Source organism: Odocoileus virginianus, chromosome 34 (genome assembly GCF_023699985.2).
Source record: "Odocoileus virginianus isolate 20LAN1187 ecotype Illinois chromosome 34, Ovbor_1.2, whole genome shotgun sequence".
In the NCBI taxonomy this organism is placed as follows: domain Eukaryota; kingdom Metazoa; phylum Chordata; class Mammalia; order Artiodactyla; family Cervidae; genus Odocoileus; species Odocoileus virginianus.
In genome coordinates, this window is record NC_069707.1 from 34148477 (window position 1) to 34168078 (window position 19602).

General features: G+C 39.0%; 1 protein-coding gene across 2 annotated transcripts in view; it reads right to left on the reverse strand.

Annotated features, from left to right (window-relative positions):
* LAMA2 (laminin subunit alpha 2) overlaps positions 1 to 19602 on the reverse strand; it is a 677031-nt gene that overhangs the window by 191081 nt on the left and 466348 nt on the right. For both annotated transcript variants that reach the window (XM_070461486.1, XM_070461485.1), the window contains exons 30-31: positions 16737 to 16861; positions 5946 to 6032 (exon numbers count right to left, since the gene is read on the reverse strand). In XM_070461486.1, coding sequence (XP_070317587.1) covers positions 5946 to 6032; positions 16737 to 16861 — 212 coding nt within the window. The remainder of the gene's footprint in view (positions 1 to 5945; positions 6033 to 16736; positions 16862 to 19602) is intronic.

Here is a 19602-nt window from a genome sequence, read left to right on the forward strand (position 1 = left end):
GGTAGTTTGATAGAGATTCCACTGAATGTACAGATTGTTTTGGGTAGTATACTCATTTTCACTATATTGATTCTTCTGATCCATGAATATGGCATATTTCTCCATCTATTTGTGTCATCTTTGATTTCTTACATCAGTGTTTTATAGTTTTCTATATATAGGTCTTTTGTTTCTTTAGGTAAATTTATTCCTAAATATTTTATTCTTTTCATTGCAATGGTGAATGAGATTGTTTCCTTATATTCTCTTTCTGCTTTCTCATTGTTAGTGTATAGAAATGTATGAGATTTCTGTGTATTCATTTTATATCCTGCAAATTTACTATATTCATTGATTAGCTCTAGTAATTTTCTGGTGGTGTATTTAGGGTTTTCTGTGTACAGGATCATGTCATCTGCAAACAGTGAGAGTTTTACTTCTTTTCCAATCTGGATTCCTTTTATTTCTTTTTCTTCTCTGATTGCTGTGGTTAAAACTTCCAAAGCTATGTTGAATAGTAGTGGTGACAGTGGGCATCCTTGTCTTGTTCCTTACTTTAGGGAAAATGTTTTCAATTTTTTGCCATTAAGGATAATTTTTGGTGTGTGTTTATCATGTATGGCTTTTATTATGTTGAGGTTTGTTCCTTCTATGCTTGCTTTCTGGAGAGTTTTTATCATAAATGGGTGTTGAATTTTGTCAAAGGCTTTCTCTACATCTATTGAGATAATCATATAGTTTTTATCTTTCAATTTGTGTGTATACATTGATTGATTTGAAACTATTGAAGAATCCTTGCATCTCTGGGATTAAGCCCACTTGGTCATGATGTATGATCTTTTTAATATGTTGTTGGGTTCTGTTTGTTAGAATTTTGTTGAGGATTTTTGCATCTATGTTCATCAGTGATATTGGCCTGTAGTTTTCTTTTTCTGTAGCATCTTTGTCTGGTTTTGGTATTAGGGTAATGATGACCTTATGAAATGAGTTTGGGAGTTTACCCTCCTCTGTAATTTTCTGGAAGAGTTTGAGTATGATTGGTGTTAGCTCTTCTCTAAATTTTTGGAAGAATTCACCTGTAAAGTCATCTGGTCCTGGGCTTTTGTTTGTTGGAAGGTTTTTGATTATAGTTTCAATTTCCATGCTTGTGATGGGTCTGTTAAGATCTTCTATTTCTTCCTGGTTCAGTTTTAGAAGGTTATACTTTTCTAAGAATTCATCCATTTCTTCCAAGTTGCCCATTTTATTGGCACATCGTTGCTGATAGTAGTCTCAAGATCCTTTGTATTTCTGTGCTGTCTTTTGTGATTTCTTTATGTAATTTTGTTGATTTGATTCTTCTCCCTTTTTTTTCTTGATGAATCTGGCTAATGGTTTGTCTGTTTTATATATCTTCTCAAAGAACCAGCTTTTGGTTTTGTTGATTCTTGCCATAGTCTCCTTTATTTCTTTTTCATTTATTTCTGCTCTGATTTATATGATTTCTTTCCTTCTACTAACCCTGGGTTTCTTCATTTCTTCTTTTTCTAGTTGCTTTAGGTGTAAAGTTAGGTTATTTATTTGATTTTTCCCTTACTTATTGAGGTAAGCTTGTATTGATATGAACCTTCCTCTTAGCACTGCTTTTACTGAATCCCATAGGTTTTGGGTTGTCATGTTTTCATTTTCATTTGTTTCTATGCATATTTTGATTTCTTTTTTTTATTTCTTCTGTGATTTGTGGGTTATTCAGAAGCCTCCGCCTGTTTGTATGTTTAATAGTATTGTTTCCTGCAGTTGACATCTAATCTTACTGCATTGTGATCAGAAAAGAAACTTGAAATGATTTCAATTTTTTTGAATTTACCAAGGCTAGATTTATGTCCCAGGATGTGATCTATCCTGGAGAATGTTCCGTGTGCACTTGAGAAAAAGGTGAAATTCATTGTTTTGGGGTGAAATGTCCTATAGAAATCAAGTAAGTCTAACTGGTCCATCGTATCATTTAAAGCTTGTGTTTCCTTGCTAATTTTCTGTTTGGTTGATCTATCCATAGGTGTGAGTGGGGTTTTAAAGTTTGCCACTATAATTGTGTTACTGTTAATTTCCTCTTTTACATTTGCTAACATTTGCCTTATGTATTGAGGTACTGCTATGTTGGGTGCATATATATTTATAATTTTTATATCTTCTTCTTGGATTGATCCTTTGATCATTATGTAGTGTCCTTCTTTGTCTCTTGTCACGGCTTTTTTTTCGAAGTCAAAAATCTTTTCAAAGATCTTTTTCAAAATCTTTTTTTCAATAGATTTTTCAAATCTATTTAATCTGATATGAGTATTTCTTCTCCTGCTTTCTTTTGGTCTCTATTTGCATGAAATATCACTTTCCTGCCCTTCACTTTCAGTCTGTATGTGTCCCTTGGTTTGAGGTGGTTTGTTGTATAGGGGTCTTGTTTTTGGATCCATTCAGCCAGTCTTTGTCTTTTGGTTGGGGCATTAAACCCACTTAATTTAAGATAATTATTGGTAAGTATGATCCCATTGCCATCTACTTTGTTGTTTCAGGTTTGAGTTTATAAATCTTTTCTGTGCTTCCTGTCTACAGAAGATCCTTTAGCATGTGTTGAAGAGCTGATTTGGTGGTGCTGAATTCTCTCAGCTTTTGCTTGTCTATAAAGCTTTTGATTTCTCCTTCATATCTGAATAAGATCCTTACTAAGTACAGTAATCTGGGTTGTAAGTTTTTCTCTTTTATCACTTTAAGTATTTTCAGCCATTCCCTTCTGGCCTGCAGAGTTTCTATTGAAAGATCAGCTATTATCCTTATGGGGATCCACTTGTGTATAATGTGTTGCTTTTCCCTAGCTGCTTTTCATATTTGCTCTTTGTGTTTGATATTTGTCAGTTTGATTAAGATGTGTCTTGGAGTGTTTTGCCTTGGGTTTATCCTGTTTGGGACTCTCTGGGTTTCTTGGACTTGGGTGGCTATTTCCTTCCCCATTTTAGGGAAGGTTTCAACTATTATCTCCTCAAGGATTTTCTCATGCTCTTTCTCTTTGTCTTCTTCTTCTGGGACACCCAAGATTCTTCTATTGGGGCATTTAACATTGTCCCAGAGGTCTCTGATGTTGTCCTCATTTCTTTTAAAGTTTTTTCCTTTTTTGTCTCTGCTTCAATTATTTCCACCATTTTATCTTTCACCTCACTTATCCTCTTTTCCGCCTCATTTATTCTACTGTTGCTTCCCTCCAGAGAGCTTCTGATCTCAGTTATTACATTATTCATTATTGATTGACTCTTTATTTCTTCTAGGTCCTTGCTAAACATTTCTTGCATCTTCTCAATCCTTGTCTCAAAATTTATCTGTAACTCCATTTTGTTTTCAACATTTTGGATCATCTGTACTATCATTATTCTGAATTCTTTTTCAGGAAGACTCCCTATCTTCTCTTCTTTTGTTTGATTTGGTGGGCATTTTTCATATTCCTTTACCTGCTGAATATTTCTCTGCCTTTTCATTTTGTTTCGTTGCTGTGTTTGGGGTGCCCTTTTGTAGCCTGGAAGTTCGTGGTTTCTCTTTATTGTGGAGCCTGCTCCCTGTGGGTGGGGTTGGACTAGGGGCTTGTCAAGGTTTCCTGGTCAGGGGATCTTGTGTCTTTCTTCTGGTGGGTGGAGCCCTTCTCTCTGGAGTGCAATGAAGTGTCCAGTAGTGAGTTGTTGGGTGTCCAGGGTTTGGCATGGCTATGGGAAGCATGTCTTTTAATGCTCAGGGCTGTGATCCTGCTTTGCTGGAGAATTATTGTGGTTATGTCTTGCACTGGAACTTGTTGGCTCTTGGGAGGAGCTTGGTTTCAGTGTAGGTATCAAGATTTTTGGGTGAGCTCTTTTCTATTAATGTTCCCTGGAATCAGGAGTTCTTTGATGTAGAACTGTGTTTCTTAACTTGCCATTTGTATTACAGTTATCATTCCACTTAATAACTACAGTTTAGTTCAGTTCAGTCACACCATCATGGCCGACTCTTTCCCATGGACTGCAACACGCCAGGCCTTCCTGTCCATCACCAACTCCCGGAATTTACTCAAACTCATGTCCATTGAGTCAGTGATACCATCCAGCCATCTCATCCTCTGTCATCCCCTTCTCCTCCGGCCTTCAATCTTTCCTAGCATCAGAGTATTTTCCAATGAGTCAGTTCTTCGCATCAGGTGGCCAAAGCATTGGAGTCTCAGCTTCAGCATCAGTCCTTCCAATGAACATCCAGGTCTGATCTCCTTTAGGATGGACTGGTTGGATCTCCTTGCAGTCCAAGGGACTCTCAAGATCTTCTCTAACACCACAGTTCAAAAGGATCAATTCTTCAGCATTCAGCTTTCTTTATAGTCCAACTCTCACATCCATACATGACTAGTGGAAAACACACAGCTCTGATTAGATGTACCTTTGTTTGCAAAATAGTGTCTCTGCTTTTTAATATGGTGTCTAGGTTGATCATAAATTTTTTTCCAAGGAGTAAGCATCTTTTAATTTAAAGCTGCAATCACTATCTTCAGTGATTTGGAGCCAAAAAATATAAAGTCTGCTACTGTTTCCATTGTTTCCCCATCTATTTTACATAAAGTGATGGGATCAGAGGCCATGATCTTTGTTTTCTGAATGCTGACCTTTAAGCAAAGTTTTCCACACTCCTCTTTCACTTTCATCAGGAGATTCTTTAGTTTCTCTTCACCTTCTGCCATAAGGGTGGTGTCATCTGCATATCTGAGGTTACTGACATTTCTCCCGGCAATCTTGATTCCAGCTTGTGCTTCATCCAGGTCAGTGTTTCTCATGATGTACTCTTCATATAAGTTAAATAAGCAGGGTGACAATATACAGCCTTGACATACTCCTTTTCCTATTTGGAACCAGTCGGTTGTTCCATGTCCAGTTCTAACTGTTGCTTCCTGAGCTGCATACAGGTTTCTCAAGAGGCAGGTCAGATGGTCTGGTACTCCCATCTCTTTCAGAATTTTCCAGTTTATTGTGATCCACACAGTCAAAGGCTTTGGCATAGTCAATAAAGCAGAGATAGATGTTTTTCTGGAACTCTCTTGCTTTTTCGACGGTCCAGTGGATGTTCGCAATTTGATCTCTGGTTCCTCTGCCTTTTCTAAAATCAGCTTGGACATCTGGAAGTTCACAGTTCAAGTATTGTTGAAGCCTAGCTTGGAGAATTTTGAGCATTACTTTATTAGCTTGTGAGATGAGTGCAATAGTGCAATAGTTTGAGCATTCTTTGGCATTGCCTTTCTTTGCAATTGGAATGAAAACTGACCTTTTCCAGTCTTGTTGCCACTGCTGAGTTTTCCAAATTTGCTGGCATATTGAGTGCAGCACTTTCACAGCATCAATCTTTAGGATTTGAAATAGCTCAACTGACAACTACATACACGCATGATCAGAATTTGTAAAAAAAATATGGTGAGAGGAAGACTTTAAATAATATTTTTTGTATGTATGTTGAAAAGGAGAACCAATTAACACTTTAATATTTGGATTGTCCTAATTAAGAATGCTTGATACAGTTTATATTCTGAATTATGTATATACTTGCTGATGTAGTGCCAGAGTTCTCAGAATAGTAACGTGCATGCAGTAAGTGCCCACCAATATTTCCCAATGAACTAAAATTAGAATTATGTGTCACAAGCCTTTTATTATTGTTAACTACACATAACATTTTGAAACTGATTTATTTGTTCTTGTAAAATGCTCTTTTTCTCCCTTCTAATCTATATTAGGGTGTGCATGTATACATATATGTGCTAAAATATAAAGTTTCTTTGGATAAACTCTAAAGATACAAAAATACTTTTGAAAGCTTATAAACTGTGAGAGAACATGAAAATGACCTTGTAAAAATAACAAATACTTTTCCACTATGATCCTTTGTTATACGATCTCTATGCATCACTGCTCCCTCTGTCTCATGACAGTCCGTACCTTTCACAGTACTGTCCTTCATATCCCCGTGGGCAAGCTGTGCAGCGGTAATCACCCAGGCCTTCCATGATACAAGATGGGCTGAAACTGAATCAGAAAAAAAAACAAAGATTGAAAAAATCATTTGACTTATTTATTTTTACAAATTTAAGCAATTCTATCTAATATCTAGATGATTGGAACTGGTTTTTGATGGTTACAAATGTCATATTTGTAATTATAAGTTCCTATTCAAGGGTAATGGGCTTCCCCGGTGGCTCTATGGTAAAGATTCTGCCTGCAAAAAGATGCGAATTTGATCCCTTGGTCAGGAAGATCCCCTAGAGAAGGAAATGGCAACTCACTCCAGTATTCTTGTCTGGAAAAATCCCTTGAACAGAGAGGCTTGGCAGGCTATAGTCTATGGGGTTGCAATGAGTCAGACATGACTTAATGATTGAACAACAACATTCAAGGGTAGGATATCACAACTAAATATTACTAATAATAGTTAACAAGTAAAGATGGTTGCTTTTTGGTGAATTAACAATGCATGACACTGACCATGTTAAAACTGTGAAGTTTTAATAATTATATGACAGTCATGAAAATATCAAACATCCAGAAAAAGGGTGCTATTTTTCATGAATTAAAATAAAAACATGATGAGAATTCCTGCACATTTGTCAGACAGTAGACTAAGTACTATTGAGTATCTTTCAGGTTAAAAAAAAAATGGGGACATAAAAGTAATTTAATTTTTTAAAACTTAGCCCAAATTGCCACTGGATATCAATGCATTAAGTGTAAATAGATGTTTCACTTAAAATAAAGACTGTCTTTTGTATTTTACATATGGATTTCAAATTACATTTTACTTTAAATACAAAATAATGTGATCTAGTGTAAGGATTTAAGACAGGAAATCTTTCTGCATGAAAATTAATATGATTTTCTAACAATTTTATAATCTCTTCTAAGAAGTTGCTGCTGTTCTTTAGTTGCTAAGTAATGTCCAACTTTGTGATTCCATGGACTGTAGTCCACCAGGCTTCTCTGTCTATGGGATTTCCCAGGCAAGAATAATAGAATGAATTGCCATTTCCCTATCCAGGGGATCTTCCAAACCCAGGGATCAAACCCACATCTCCTGCATTGGCAGGGAATTCTTTACCACTGAGCCACCAGGGAAACCCTTCTAATAAGTAAGTCTCCTATAACATGCCTGCTTTTGACAACACTGATAGACAGTGGCCAGTGAGCCTTGCTCCAGGATTCTTTTGTTTGTTTGTTTGTTTGCTCTAGGATTCTTGGTCACCTTACCCCACAAAGGAAAGACTAGAGAAGATTTGAAAACAAAACTATGCTAAAATGTAGTTTTGGGTTGTAACAAATTTCTTTGAAATACAAATACTGCTTCATTTCCACTGGACAAAATGCATGGTGCTCTGGAAATTTAGAAAGAAAAAAACAATGGTAATGCTGCAAAACAGCAATGTTACAAACACCATTTTGCATTCTGTTGGTCTGCTAAGCCAGCTGATGCTGAAAAAGCAATAAGCTATGTAGACCAGAGTTGCAACTCCTATTGCTCAGGTGCCATTTGGACCCTATTTTAATTGTCCTCCATGCAGGTCAAAAAGCAACAATTAGAACTGGACATGAAACAATGAACTAGTTCCAAACTGGGAAAGGAGTACGTCGTATATTGTTGCCCTGCTTATTTAACTTAAATGCAGAGTACATCAGCAAAATGCTGGACTGGATGAAGCATGAGCTGGAATTAAGATTGCTGGGAGAAATATCAATTAACTCAGATATGCGGATTAAATCATCCTTATGGCAGAAAGAGGAGAGGAACTAAAGAGTCTCTTGAAGGTGAAAGAGGAGAGTGAAAAAGTCGGCCTAAAACTCAACATACAAAAAACTAAGAAAAACAGATCATGGTATCCGGTCCCATCATTTCATAGCAAATAGATGGGGAAACAATGGAAACAGTAAGAGACTTTCTTCTCTTGGGCTCCAAAATTACTGCAGATGGTGATTGCAGCCATGAAATTAAAAGATGCTTGCTCTTTGGAAGAAAAGCTACGACAAACCTAGACAGCATATTAAAAAGCACAGACATTACTTTGCTGACAAAGGTCCGTCTAGTCAAAGCTATGGCTTTTCCAGTAGTCATGTATGGATGTGAGAGTTGGACCATAAAGAAAGCTGAGTGCTGAAGAATTGATTCTTTTGAACTGTGATGTTGGAGAAGACTCTTGAGTGTTCCTTGGACAGCAAGGAGATCAAACCAGTCAATCCTAAAGGAAATCAATCCTGAATATTCACTGGAAGGACTGATGCAGAAGCTGAAGTTCCAATACTTTGGCCACCTGATTAGAAGAGCCAACACTTAGATTCTAAGACCCTTATGCTGGTAAATATTGAAGGCAGGAGGAGAAGGGGACGACAGAAGACAAGATTGTTGGATGGCATCACCCACTCAAAGGATATGAGCTTGAGCAAGCTCTGGGAGAGGGTGAAGAACAGGGAAGCCTGGTGTGCGCAGTCCACAGGGTTGCAAAGAGTCAGACACGACTGAGCGACTGAACAACAGCTAATACATTAAATAAGTAGAACATGAATGAGTGATAAATTTTAACCTTTGCATAATATGGGATCTACTACTCACAACTCATTATCCAGCTATTTTTTTTTTTTGCCTTAACAAAAATAGACCCACAGACACGTAACTGACACATTCTGTTAAGATTCTAGCTCTTTAAAGCTGGATGCTGAGCTCATCTGTACATACACACACACAAACACACATACATACAAAGTCATATACATATAGGCACTTGGAAAACAGATTTTTATACATTCAAGTGAAATTCTATAGAGCCAACATGATTAAATTATATTTCTTTATAGTAATGGATCTATCTCAATTATAATGCCAGAATGCCATAACTTTCCTTGGATAGTTGATGTAAACTGTTTTGAATTATGATATTATGGTGGACTGAAACTTTTACTTATATCATATATATGGACTTATGAAACAGGATGTAGGAATTACATCTTACTTGAGGTTTGGATTTATTCTTTATGGTCCTGAATCCCTTATCTCCTCTCAATTTTCATATTGTCTGCAGGGCCACTTAGAAATCCTATAGTTTCTCTTTTCTGTGGACATTTTATGTTATCTTAGGCCTGTTAATTCCTAAGTTACTCAACAGAATGTCTAGGACTTACAGTCTGCTACCCTCTGTCATCTCCTGTGGAGTCTACTGAAACGAAGTGACTTCCCGGGTTCCACTCCCTGATCCCAGTTCATTGACTGTTCCTTTCCAGTCTGCTTTGCTGGATCTATGTCATGTCCTCGACTTCCGAATATACTTCAGGTTTCAGTCTTCAGGTGTTTTCTATCCTATCTTGTCCTGTCCTCTTTCCCCTAGATGACCTCACTCAGTCTTCAGTTCAGACGCTCAGTCGTGTCTGACTCTGCAACCCCATGAACCACAGCATGCCAGGCCTCCCTGCCCATCACCAACTGGCAGAGTCCACCCAAACCCATGTCCATTGAGTCGGTGATGCCATCCAACCATCTCATCCTCTGTTGTCCCCTTCTCCTCCTGCCCTCAATCTTTCCCAGCATCAGGGTCTTTTCAAATAAGTCAACTCTTCACATCGGGTGGCCAAAGTATTGGAGTTTCAGCTTCAACATCAGTCCTTCCAATGAACACCCAGGGCTGATCTCCTTTAAGAAGGACTTGTTGAATCTCCTTGCAGTCCAAGGGACTCTCAAGAGTCTTCTCCAACAACACAGTTTCAAAGCATCAATTCTTTGGCGCTTAGCTTTCTTTATAGTCCAACTCTCACATCCACACATGACTACTGAAAAAAACATAGCCTTGACTAGATGGACCTTTGTTGGCAAAGTACTGTCTCTGCTTTTTAATATGCTGTCTAGGTTGGTCATAACTTTCCTTCCAAGGAGTAAGCGTCTTTTAATTTTATGTCTGCAATCACCTTCTGCAGTGATCTTGGAGCCCCCCAAAATAAAGTCAGCTAGTCTTAAAGGCTCTAAATATTGTATCTATCCCAATAGATCTAAAACTGAGCTCCTGTCCTCCCAAAATTACCACTGACTTTTCTGTCATTTTCCCATCTCAATCAATGGCCATACATGGCTTCTATCTGCTCTGCCATAAACCACAGAATCACCTTTTTTTTCTCTCAGATTCCATGGGTATTCTATCTGCAAATGCTGCTGGTTTTACCATCACTAATTCATTGCATTATCCTATTCCAAGTCACCTCTTGCCATTGGAAGATTTTTAGCCTTCATGACATTTACTAACTCACTGGAGCTCCCCTGCCTCCACCTCCTGTCACCCTTCCCCATCCCTATGCACTCTGCTCTAGCTGCCCTGGACACCTGCTGTCTGCCCAGTGCGGGCTATCTCCAGGCCATTGTGCTTACTTTTTCCTCTGGCTGGGTGGCTCTTGGTTTAGATGGTCATGTGACTCTCTCCATGACTTATTCAAGGCTCTGGACAAGCCTCATCTGTTTGTGAAGATCTCCATCGAACACGCTAATGAAAAGAGCACACTATTCTCTCCAAATTCACTGAGGCTGCTCAGTTTTTTTCCCTGGCACTTTCATTAACTGATATTACATAATAAATTTGTGGATTTTTTTCAGGTTTATTAAAGTATAACTGAAAACAAAATTGTATTATATTTAAAGTGTACATGTGATGATTTGATACATGTGTATGGTGTGAAAGGATTCCCACCATCTAGATAATTAACACATCTATTACTTCATATATTTACCTTCTACTGGTGCTACTCTAGTAGCACTCTAGGTTCTAATCTCCTAGTGCTAAGTTGCTCAGTTGTGTCTGACTCTTTGCAACCCATGGACTGTAGCCCAACAGGACCCTTTGCCCATGGGATTGCCCAGGCGGAATACTGGAGTAGGTAGCCATTCCCTTCTCCAGGGAATGACTGGAGACCCAGTGACTCAACCTGGGTCTCCTACATTGCAAGCACATTCTTTACCATCTGGGCTACCAGGGAAGCCTTGTAAGTTTCCATTATACAATAATGTATTATCAACCATGGTCATTACACTATATATTGTATCCTTAGATCTTATTCACTTCATGTACACCCTTTTATCACCTTCTCCCATTCCCCAGTCCATGTAACAACCATTGCACACTGTTTCTACGAGTTTGTTTTAGATTCCACCCCAAGTGAAACCATGCAGATTTTTCATTCTCTGTCTGGCAAAAATTGCTGAGCATGTTTGGAGAATATCAAGAAACTCAAACCTGGCCTAACTGTAGAGAGAGGAGATGGCATTGAGCCTGGAAAAAGGGGTTGGATTGCAGAGGATTTCTAACACTCTGAGAAAACATCTGACTTTTCCTTGGGTAGGCAGGGGAAACTCTTGAGGGTATGTAAGCAGTGCCACACTCTCACAATGATTAAAAGTTTATTTGTTCTGACAAGAGATATTGAATACTTGAACTAATACGTGGGTGAGTTAGTAATCACTGGCCAAAGTCTCTGCAGAGAGAGATCTCAGCCTCCTCTATCTATATTTTAGAATCTGTTTTTCTTATCTCGGGGAGAAGTGCCTCTCTTCTCATCATATGAAAGTCTTTGCTATGTTAATTAATGTTCTAAACTTTATGTGATGACCTTAGTGAGTTATGAAATCACTTTCATGGGTTTTGACTAAAATTTCTTCTAATAATGCAAGAAAGTAAAATTGAATAAAAATTTTGATACATAATATAGATGGGCTTCCCGAGTAGCTCAGCTGGTAAAGAATCCATCCGCCTGCGATGCAGGAGACCCCAGTATGATTCCTATGATGGGAAGTTACCCTGGAGAAGGGAGAGGCTACCCACTCCAGTATTCTTGGTGGCTCAAACAGTAAAGAATCCCCCTGCAAGGTGGGAGACCTGTGTCCATCCCTCGTTGGGAATATCTCTTGGAGGAGAGCATGGCAACCCACTCCCAGTATTCTTGTCTGGGGAATTCCCATTGACAGAGAAGCCTGTTGGGCTACAGTCCATGGGGTCACAAAGAGTTGAACACAGCTAATACACACACATACACGTGCATATGTATAGATAGATAGATATCCACACATTTTTTTGTGTCCTAGCTTATGAGGGAAAAAAAAGATATTCTTAGAGTGGCTGCAATCAATAAAGTTGGAAAGCCATTAAACTAGCTGCCTTGATTTCATATTTGATTCTTACAGTGTCCTTTGCATAAGAAATATGTTGTATAAATCATATAAAGCAAAAATGAAACAAACATGAAAACATTTTTTATTGATCTTGCTGACCATCAAAGTAGTACTCTCTCCTTCCCTTCTTGAAATTTCTTAAGGCTGTTTACTCACACCCTTGTAACCTAATGCCTGCTTCCACTGTTGATTGTCCAAATCCACTGGGGACCCACAGGGTTAATGCCATGGTCTGTCCTTAGTCTCATGCTCATCTTCTGCTCCTTTCTCTCACTACGTTGGCAATGGATTGGCCTCAGTTTCCTTGCCTCCTGGACAGCTCTTTTCTTTGTTTTTCTTTCTCTTCTGACTTCTCTAATGTATTTTCTAACTCCTATTTTCTTCTCATGTGCTCCCTTTGAATAACACCACCCTGGGAAATTTCTCTATCTTCATCTAGGCTTCTCCAATAGCTTCAAGCAATAAAGACTCTGCCTGCAATGCAGGAGACACAGGAGACATGGGTTCCACCCCTGGGTTGGAAAGATCCCCCAGAGTAGTAAATGGCAACACCCTCCAGTATTCCTGCCTGGGAAACCCCATGGAGAGAGGAGCCTGGTGGGCTGCAGACCACAGGGTCACAAAGGGTCGTACACAATTGAGCACGTATGCACTTCTTCATCTGCCCTTCCAATTTTCAGATTTTGATTTCTTGTGGCTATTTGCATATCTCCATTCAGACAGAACTTTCATATAAATTTAATTTATTTGAAACATAAATTGTCTTTCTTCTACTGCAGCTCTCTCCAGTTTCCCCATTTCTTTTTTTTTTTTTTTTTTAGTTGGAGGCTAATTACTTTACAATATTGTAGTGGTTTTTGTCATACATTGACAAGAATCAGCCATGGTTTTACATGTATTCCCCATCCCGATCCCCCCTCCCACCTCCCTCTCCGCCCGATCCCTCTGGGTCTTCCCAGTGCACCAGGTCCGAGCATTTGTCTCATGCATCCAACCTGGGCTGGTGATCTGTTTCACCCTACATGTTTTGATGCTATTCTCTTGAAACATCCCACCCTTCCCCATTTCTTTTAATGACTACCATTGTAGGTCAGTTTTGCTACAAAGCCCTGGCTTCAACTCCTGTCTTGCCTAAACCTGCCATTTCTAATGAGTTATCAGTTCTACAGGGTCACATTCAACAATCTACCTTCTTGTGTTTTCCTCACATCCATCCCCTTGTCTCTCTTTTTGTTGCTGTTACCTATTTTCAGGTTCTAATTATCTTTTGCCTAAGCTAGTGCAGTAGCTTTTTAATTAGTCTCTTTGCTTTTCTTATTTTCCTGTTTCAGTTCATTACACTCAATTCCATCATAATAGTCTCCTAAAGTGTGGCTCTGATCACATCAATCTTTTATTTTAAATAAAAATTTGTAGTGTTTCCTCATTAAAGAAAATTAAATAGCAATTTCTTAGATTGGTATTCAAGGATTTCTACAGTATGGCCTCCATTCTCTTATGCATTCATCTGTAATTATAAAATTCTATTTCAACCCATGCTCCAGACTCTTACCGGTTTTTATACATAATTTGTGTTTCCTGCTTCTAAGTTTTTACTCTAAATTTTCTACTATCTCTGCCAGTAAAAACTCTTCAATCTATTGTAATTTAATAATTAAAATAAATTTAAAATTTATTATGTGTGCTCAGTTGCACCTTTTTGTGACCCCATGAACTGTAGCCCGCCAGGCTCCTCTGTCCATGGGATTCTCCAGGCAAGAATGCTGGAGTGGGTTGCCATTTCCTCCTCCAGGGGATCTTCCCAACCCAGGGATAGCACCTGCACCTCCTGTGGCTCCTTCATTGGCATGTGGATTCTTTATCAGTGAGCCACCTAGGAAGCCAAAAATTTATTATGAATATCATTAATTTTTTAATATGTTCTTTAAGTTTCCAAACTCAAGTGTGGTACTTTGTGCCTTCAAGTCTCCTTTAGATCTAAGGTGACCTCTCTGCAGACACCGTGTAACTGTGAGCCTCCCCAAGAGGTGACCTCTCTGCAGACACCCGTGTGACTGTGAGTCTCTCCAGGAGCTGACCTCTCTGCAGACACCCGTGTAACTGTGAGTCTCTCCAGGAGCTGACCTCTCTGCAGACACCCGTGTAACTGTGAGTCTCTCCAGGAACTGACCTCTCTGCAGACACCTGTGTAACTGTGAGTCTCTCCAGGAGCTGACCTCTCTGCAGACACCCGTGTAACCGTGAGTCTCTCCAGGAGCTGACCTCTCTGCAGACACCCGTGTAACCGTGAATGTCTCCAGGAGCTGACCTCTCTGCAGACACCCGTGTAACTGTGAGTCTCTCCAGGAGCTGACCTCTCTGCAGACACCCGTGTAACTGTGAGTCTCTCCAGGAGCTGACCTCTCTGCAGACACCCGTGTAACTGTGAGCCTCTCCAGGAGCTGACCTCTCTGCAGACACCCGTGTAACTGTGAGCCTCTCCAGGAGCTGACCTCTCTGCAGACACCCGTGTAACTGTGAGTCTCTCCAGGAGCTGACCTCTCTGCAGACACCCGTGTAACTGTGAGCCTCTCCAGGAGCTGACCTCTCTGCAGACACCCGTGTAACTGTGAGCCTCTCCAGGAGCTGACCTCTCTGCAGACACCCGTGTAACTGTGAGCCTCTCCAGGAGCTGACCTCTCTGCAGACACCCGTGTAACTGTGAGCCTCTCCAGGAGCTGACCTCTCTGCAGACACCCGTGTAACTGTGAGCCTCTCCAGGAGCTGACCTCTCTGCAGACACCCGTGTAACTGTGAGTCTCTCCAGGAGCTGACCTCTCTGCAGACACCCGTGTAACTGTGAGCCTCTCCAGGAGCTGACCTCTCTGCAGACACCCGTGTAACTGTGAGCCTCTCCAGGAGCTGACCTCTCTGCAGACACCCGTGTAACTGTGAGCCTCTCCAGGAGCTGACCTCTCTGCAGACACCCATGTAACTGTGAGTCTCTCCAGGAGCTGACCTCTCTGCAGACACCCGTGTAACTGTGAGTCTCTCCAGGAGCTGACCTCTCTGCAGACACCCGTGTAACTGTGAGTCTCTCCAGGAGGTGACCTCTCTGCAGACACCCATGTAACTGTGAGTCTCTCCAGGAGGTGACCTCTCTGCAGACACCTGTGTAACTGTGAGCCTCTCCAGGAGCTGACCTCTCTGCAGACACCTGTGTAACTGTGAGCCTCTCCAAGAGGTGACCTCTCTGCAGACAGCCATTTAACTGTGAACCTCTCCAAGAGGTGTTCTGCTTCTTTTTTATAATCCTGTAGCTTTTGTTATAGCTCACTCTACAGAAAATTTTCAATTAATTATTAATTCCCATTTTAATAAACCATAAAATAAGTACCTTTCTCTTGTTCAGATCAGTTCATCAGAGGTAGATTAGGGAAAGGAGGATGAAAGTAATATCTTTCACACACCAACCACTTTTGCTCAATGAATAACAGGATCATATATTTTATCCTCATCAATATCCCATTTATCTAAAAATTCACATTTGATATCCTATGCAAGACTTATGTTCTGTTCAACCAAAAAGGGATGCTTGCAGAGGAAAGGGAGATAATCACATGAAAATGTTTTCAAAATGTAAACAAAGCCAAAGATGGGGAAAAAAAAAAAAACTTGGAATAGGTAGAACTATCTCTTCATTTGAGTTGCTTTATGGTTCTTATATACTAAAGATAAGGTGTCTAGGATTCTAATTCTGAACAAAGTGCCCTACATTCCTTTAAAAGCAGATTCTTAGAGAAAAAATTACCCTACCATGTAGAGATTGAATTCTATAAATCATTAGAAGAAAGTGCAGATAGTCTTAGCAAAAAGGTAAGTGAAAACACCTAGGGGTTTCCATCAATACATAAACCAATGCAGAATGTTCTGACAGCACTGAAATAAAATACGCCTGCATTTGTTTCCCCTTATGGCTGTGTTTCCATGGTATCAAGCTTGGATTATCTTAGGGGCTGTGATTCTGGGAGATACTGACTTATTTTGGAGCATAACAATAAGTCATCTTGCTGTAACCACATTATTTTTCAATTATCTGCCTGATAATTCTTTATCAGTCATGAATTAAACACAGAAAATGAATGGAAACAGCTATAAAATTTATATAATATGCATCAAACAATCCCTCATAGCTGAAGTTATTGCAGAATATATGAAAACCTAGGTCTTTCTAAAAACTTATAAGATAATACACATTTGTACATAAATCACTTATTTCATAAATATACACTAACACTGGCATTTACATTTTAATAAGCATTATTTACTTGGGACAGAGTTTTAAAGGAAAAAGGATCCATAGAGTATAAAGTGTTCACTTTTGTCCTGTTTAAGTAATTAGCCTCCAACTAATAAAAATAAATGGAAAAAAAAAAAAGACAAAAAAAAATCTATCTTAAATTGAGATTTTTGTCTACATGAAAAAAATAGCTAAATCACAGAAAAGTCCATGTGCTACACAGATGGTGTTACTGATTGGGAAATATGGTAATATTTCTCAGCCTTACTTGTTGCTGGAAGAAATTAGAGGGCAGGCACATTGCTGACAGTCATTTGGCAATCCCTTGACGATGCCATAATAACCAAGAGCACATCGCTCACAGAAGTCACCAGCAGTGTGATGTTGACAATTCTGTAAAGAAAGGGGAGTTTGTTTTTAAAGTAATGACAGAAGGTGATTTATCACGGAGCTCCCCGCCTCGGAGTCTGTGCGCTCCTGTGAACACACACACATACCCCATTGACAGAACTCAGTTATTAGCCCTACATATATTTTAAAATTTATTTTTTAACTGAAGGATAATTGCTTTCCAGAATTCTGTTGTTTTCCGTCAAACCTCAACATGAGTAAGTCAGAGGTGTACATGTGTCCCCGTCCTCTTGAACCTCCCTCCCATCTCCTTCCCCTCTAGATTGTTACAGAGCCCCTGTTTGCATTCCCTGAGACATACGGCAAATTCCTGTTGGCTATCAACCTTACACATGGTAATGCAAGTTTCCATGTTACTCTCTCTCTACATCTCACCCTCTCCTCCCCTCTCCCTATGTCCATAACTTTGTTCTGTATGTCTGTTTGTCCACTGCTGCCTTGCAAACAAATTCATCAGAGCCATTTTTCTAGATTTCACATATATGTGTTAGTATACGATATTTATCTTTCTCTCTCTGACTTACTTCACTCTGTATAATAGGCTCTAGGTTCATCCACCTCATTAGAACTGACTCAAATGCGTTCCTTTTTATGGCTGAGTAATATTTCACTGTGTATATGTACACATTTTTTTAAAGAAGCTCTTTCATTTGAGAAGTTAATACTGGGCTGTTGTAGCTATAATGGGAAGAGTTTCTGTTCTCTTTTCCTTACATCAGTCTCTCTGAATTAATTTTCCTCTTATTCTAATCTGGAGAATAGACTTCACAAATTTCTAAAATGTATTGTATCATCTGGCTATTTATGTTTCTTCTCTACAAAGTGTTAAAAAAGCGCTAAAAATCCTAAGGTCTTGGTGCTTTACCATCAGTGGGCTTTTTGAAACCAAACCAAGGTGGAAAGCATATGTATCTTAAGAGAAAACAATTATAAAAAAAGAAAGAAAGAAAGGTCAGCCTTGTTTCCAGATTAAGAATGTTATTCATCTAATTCTTGCCAAGTGTTGATTGTTCTCTATAGAAAGAGAGAACCCAATCTGAAACCAGGGATCTCAAGTCAGTATTTTCTTTTTATGTTTGCATAATAAGAGGTATTTGGGTAATATGCTTTAAGACATTTCCAAAAGAAAATGAGAACAGTTTTGGAATATTGTTTCACCACAAACAATAACTTAAGTCACTTCCTCTGACTCTTTTTGAGAGTTTATGCTATTCTCTGGGGTGAAACCATGGCATCATCACAATGAATTTTGGAACCCTGTCTATTGTTTCATTTTTTGGTGTTATGTTGAAAATATATTGTGTTACAAATAAGATTTCATAATTCACTGTTAAATTGATCTACTTTTCTAACAGGATACAAATATCAAATCTTCTAATTCTCCACCTCTCTCTCAGCAGATGTTAGCTTCTTATTTCAGGGAAAAGGAAGTCCTCATTTAGTGTTCTCTCATCTTCCTGCCAAACAACAGACTATCTTTTCTGCCTCAACTTTCCTCCCTTCAATGTTTAGCTCTGTCCACAAGAAGTGGTGCATTGTTCTTTGTCTAAAGCTGCTCTCCTCCTAAACTCTGGTTTAGAAAAAAGGCCTTCTTTGTCTCCTATTAACTCCAGCATCTGCATTTTCTCCTTCTTGATGGCTTACTTCCACTGACAGTTGAGGTTGGTTAAGCCTTTCGTATCTTAAAAAAAAAAAAATCTCTGGGATCTCATGTTTCCGGACAACTTCCATCTTATCTTTGATAGGTTTATTAAAAAACATTATTTACATTGCTAGTCTCTACTTCCTTATCTCTTTTTCACCTCTTCATTCTTTAAACAGGCTTTAAACACACACACACACACACACACACACACACATATATATATATTCTTTTTTAGATTCTTTTCCATTATAGGATATTATAAGATATTGAGTAGTTTCCTGTGTTATATAGTATGTTCATGTTGTTTATTTAATTTTATATATAGTAGTGTGTATATATTAACCCTAAACTCCTAATTTACTTCCCCTCTGACCCCAAACAGGCTTCTGATTTCACCACTGAAAGATACATCCAGGCTCATGAATATGATCTTTCTTGCTAAATCAAAATTTACTGACAATAATCTGCCTTCATGATACATGAACCATCTGCAGCAGCTGATATTCCTGGCCATCCTTAGGTTGAAATTTTCTCTTTCTACAACAGTACACGAACCAAGAACTTCTGAATGTACGAGCTGGATTTAGAAGAGGCAGAGGAGCCAGTGAAGAGGAACTAAAGAGCCTCTTGATGAAGGTGAATGAGAAAGCTGGCTTAAAACTCAACATTCAAAAAACTAAGATCATGGCATCCAGTCCCATTACTTCATGGCAAATAGATGGGGAAAAAAGTGAAGATAGTGATAGATTTTACTTTCTTGGGCTCCAAAATCACTGTGAATGGTGCCTGCAGCAATGAAATTAAAAGATGCTTGCTCCTGGGAAAAAAGCTATGACAAATCTCAAGAGCATATTAAAAAAGTAGAGACATCACTTTGCTGACAAAGGTCCACATCAGCAAAGCTATGGTTTTTCCAGTAGTCATGTACAGCTGTGAAAGGTGAACTATAACGAAGGCTGAATGCCAAAGAATTGATGCTTTCGAACTGTGGTTTTGGAGAAGATCTTTTTTTTTGGGAGAGGACTCTTTAGAGCCCCTTGGACTACAAAGAGATCAAACCAGGCAATCCTAAAGGAAA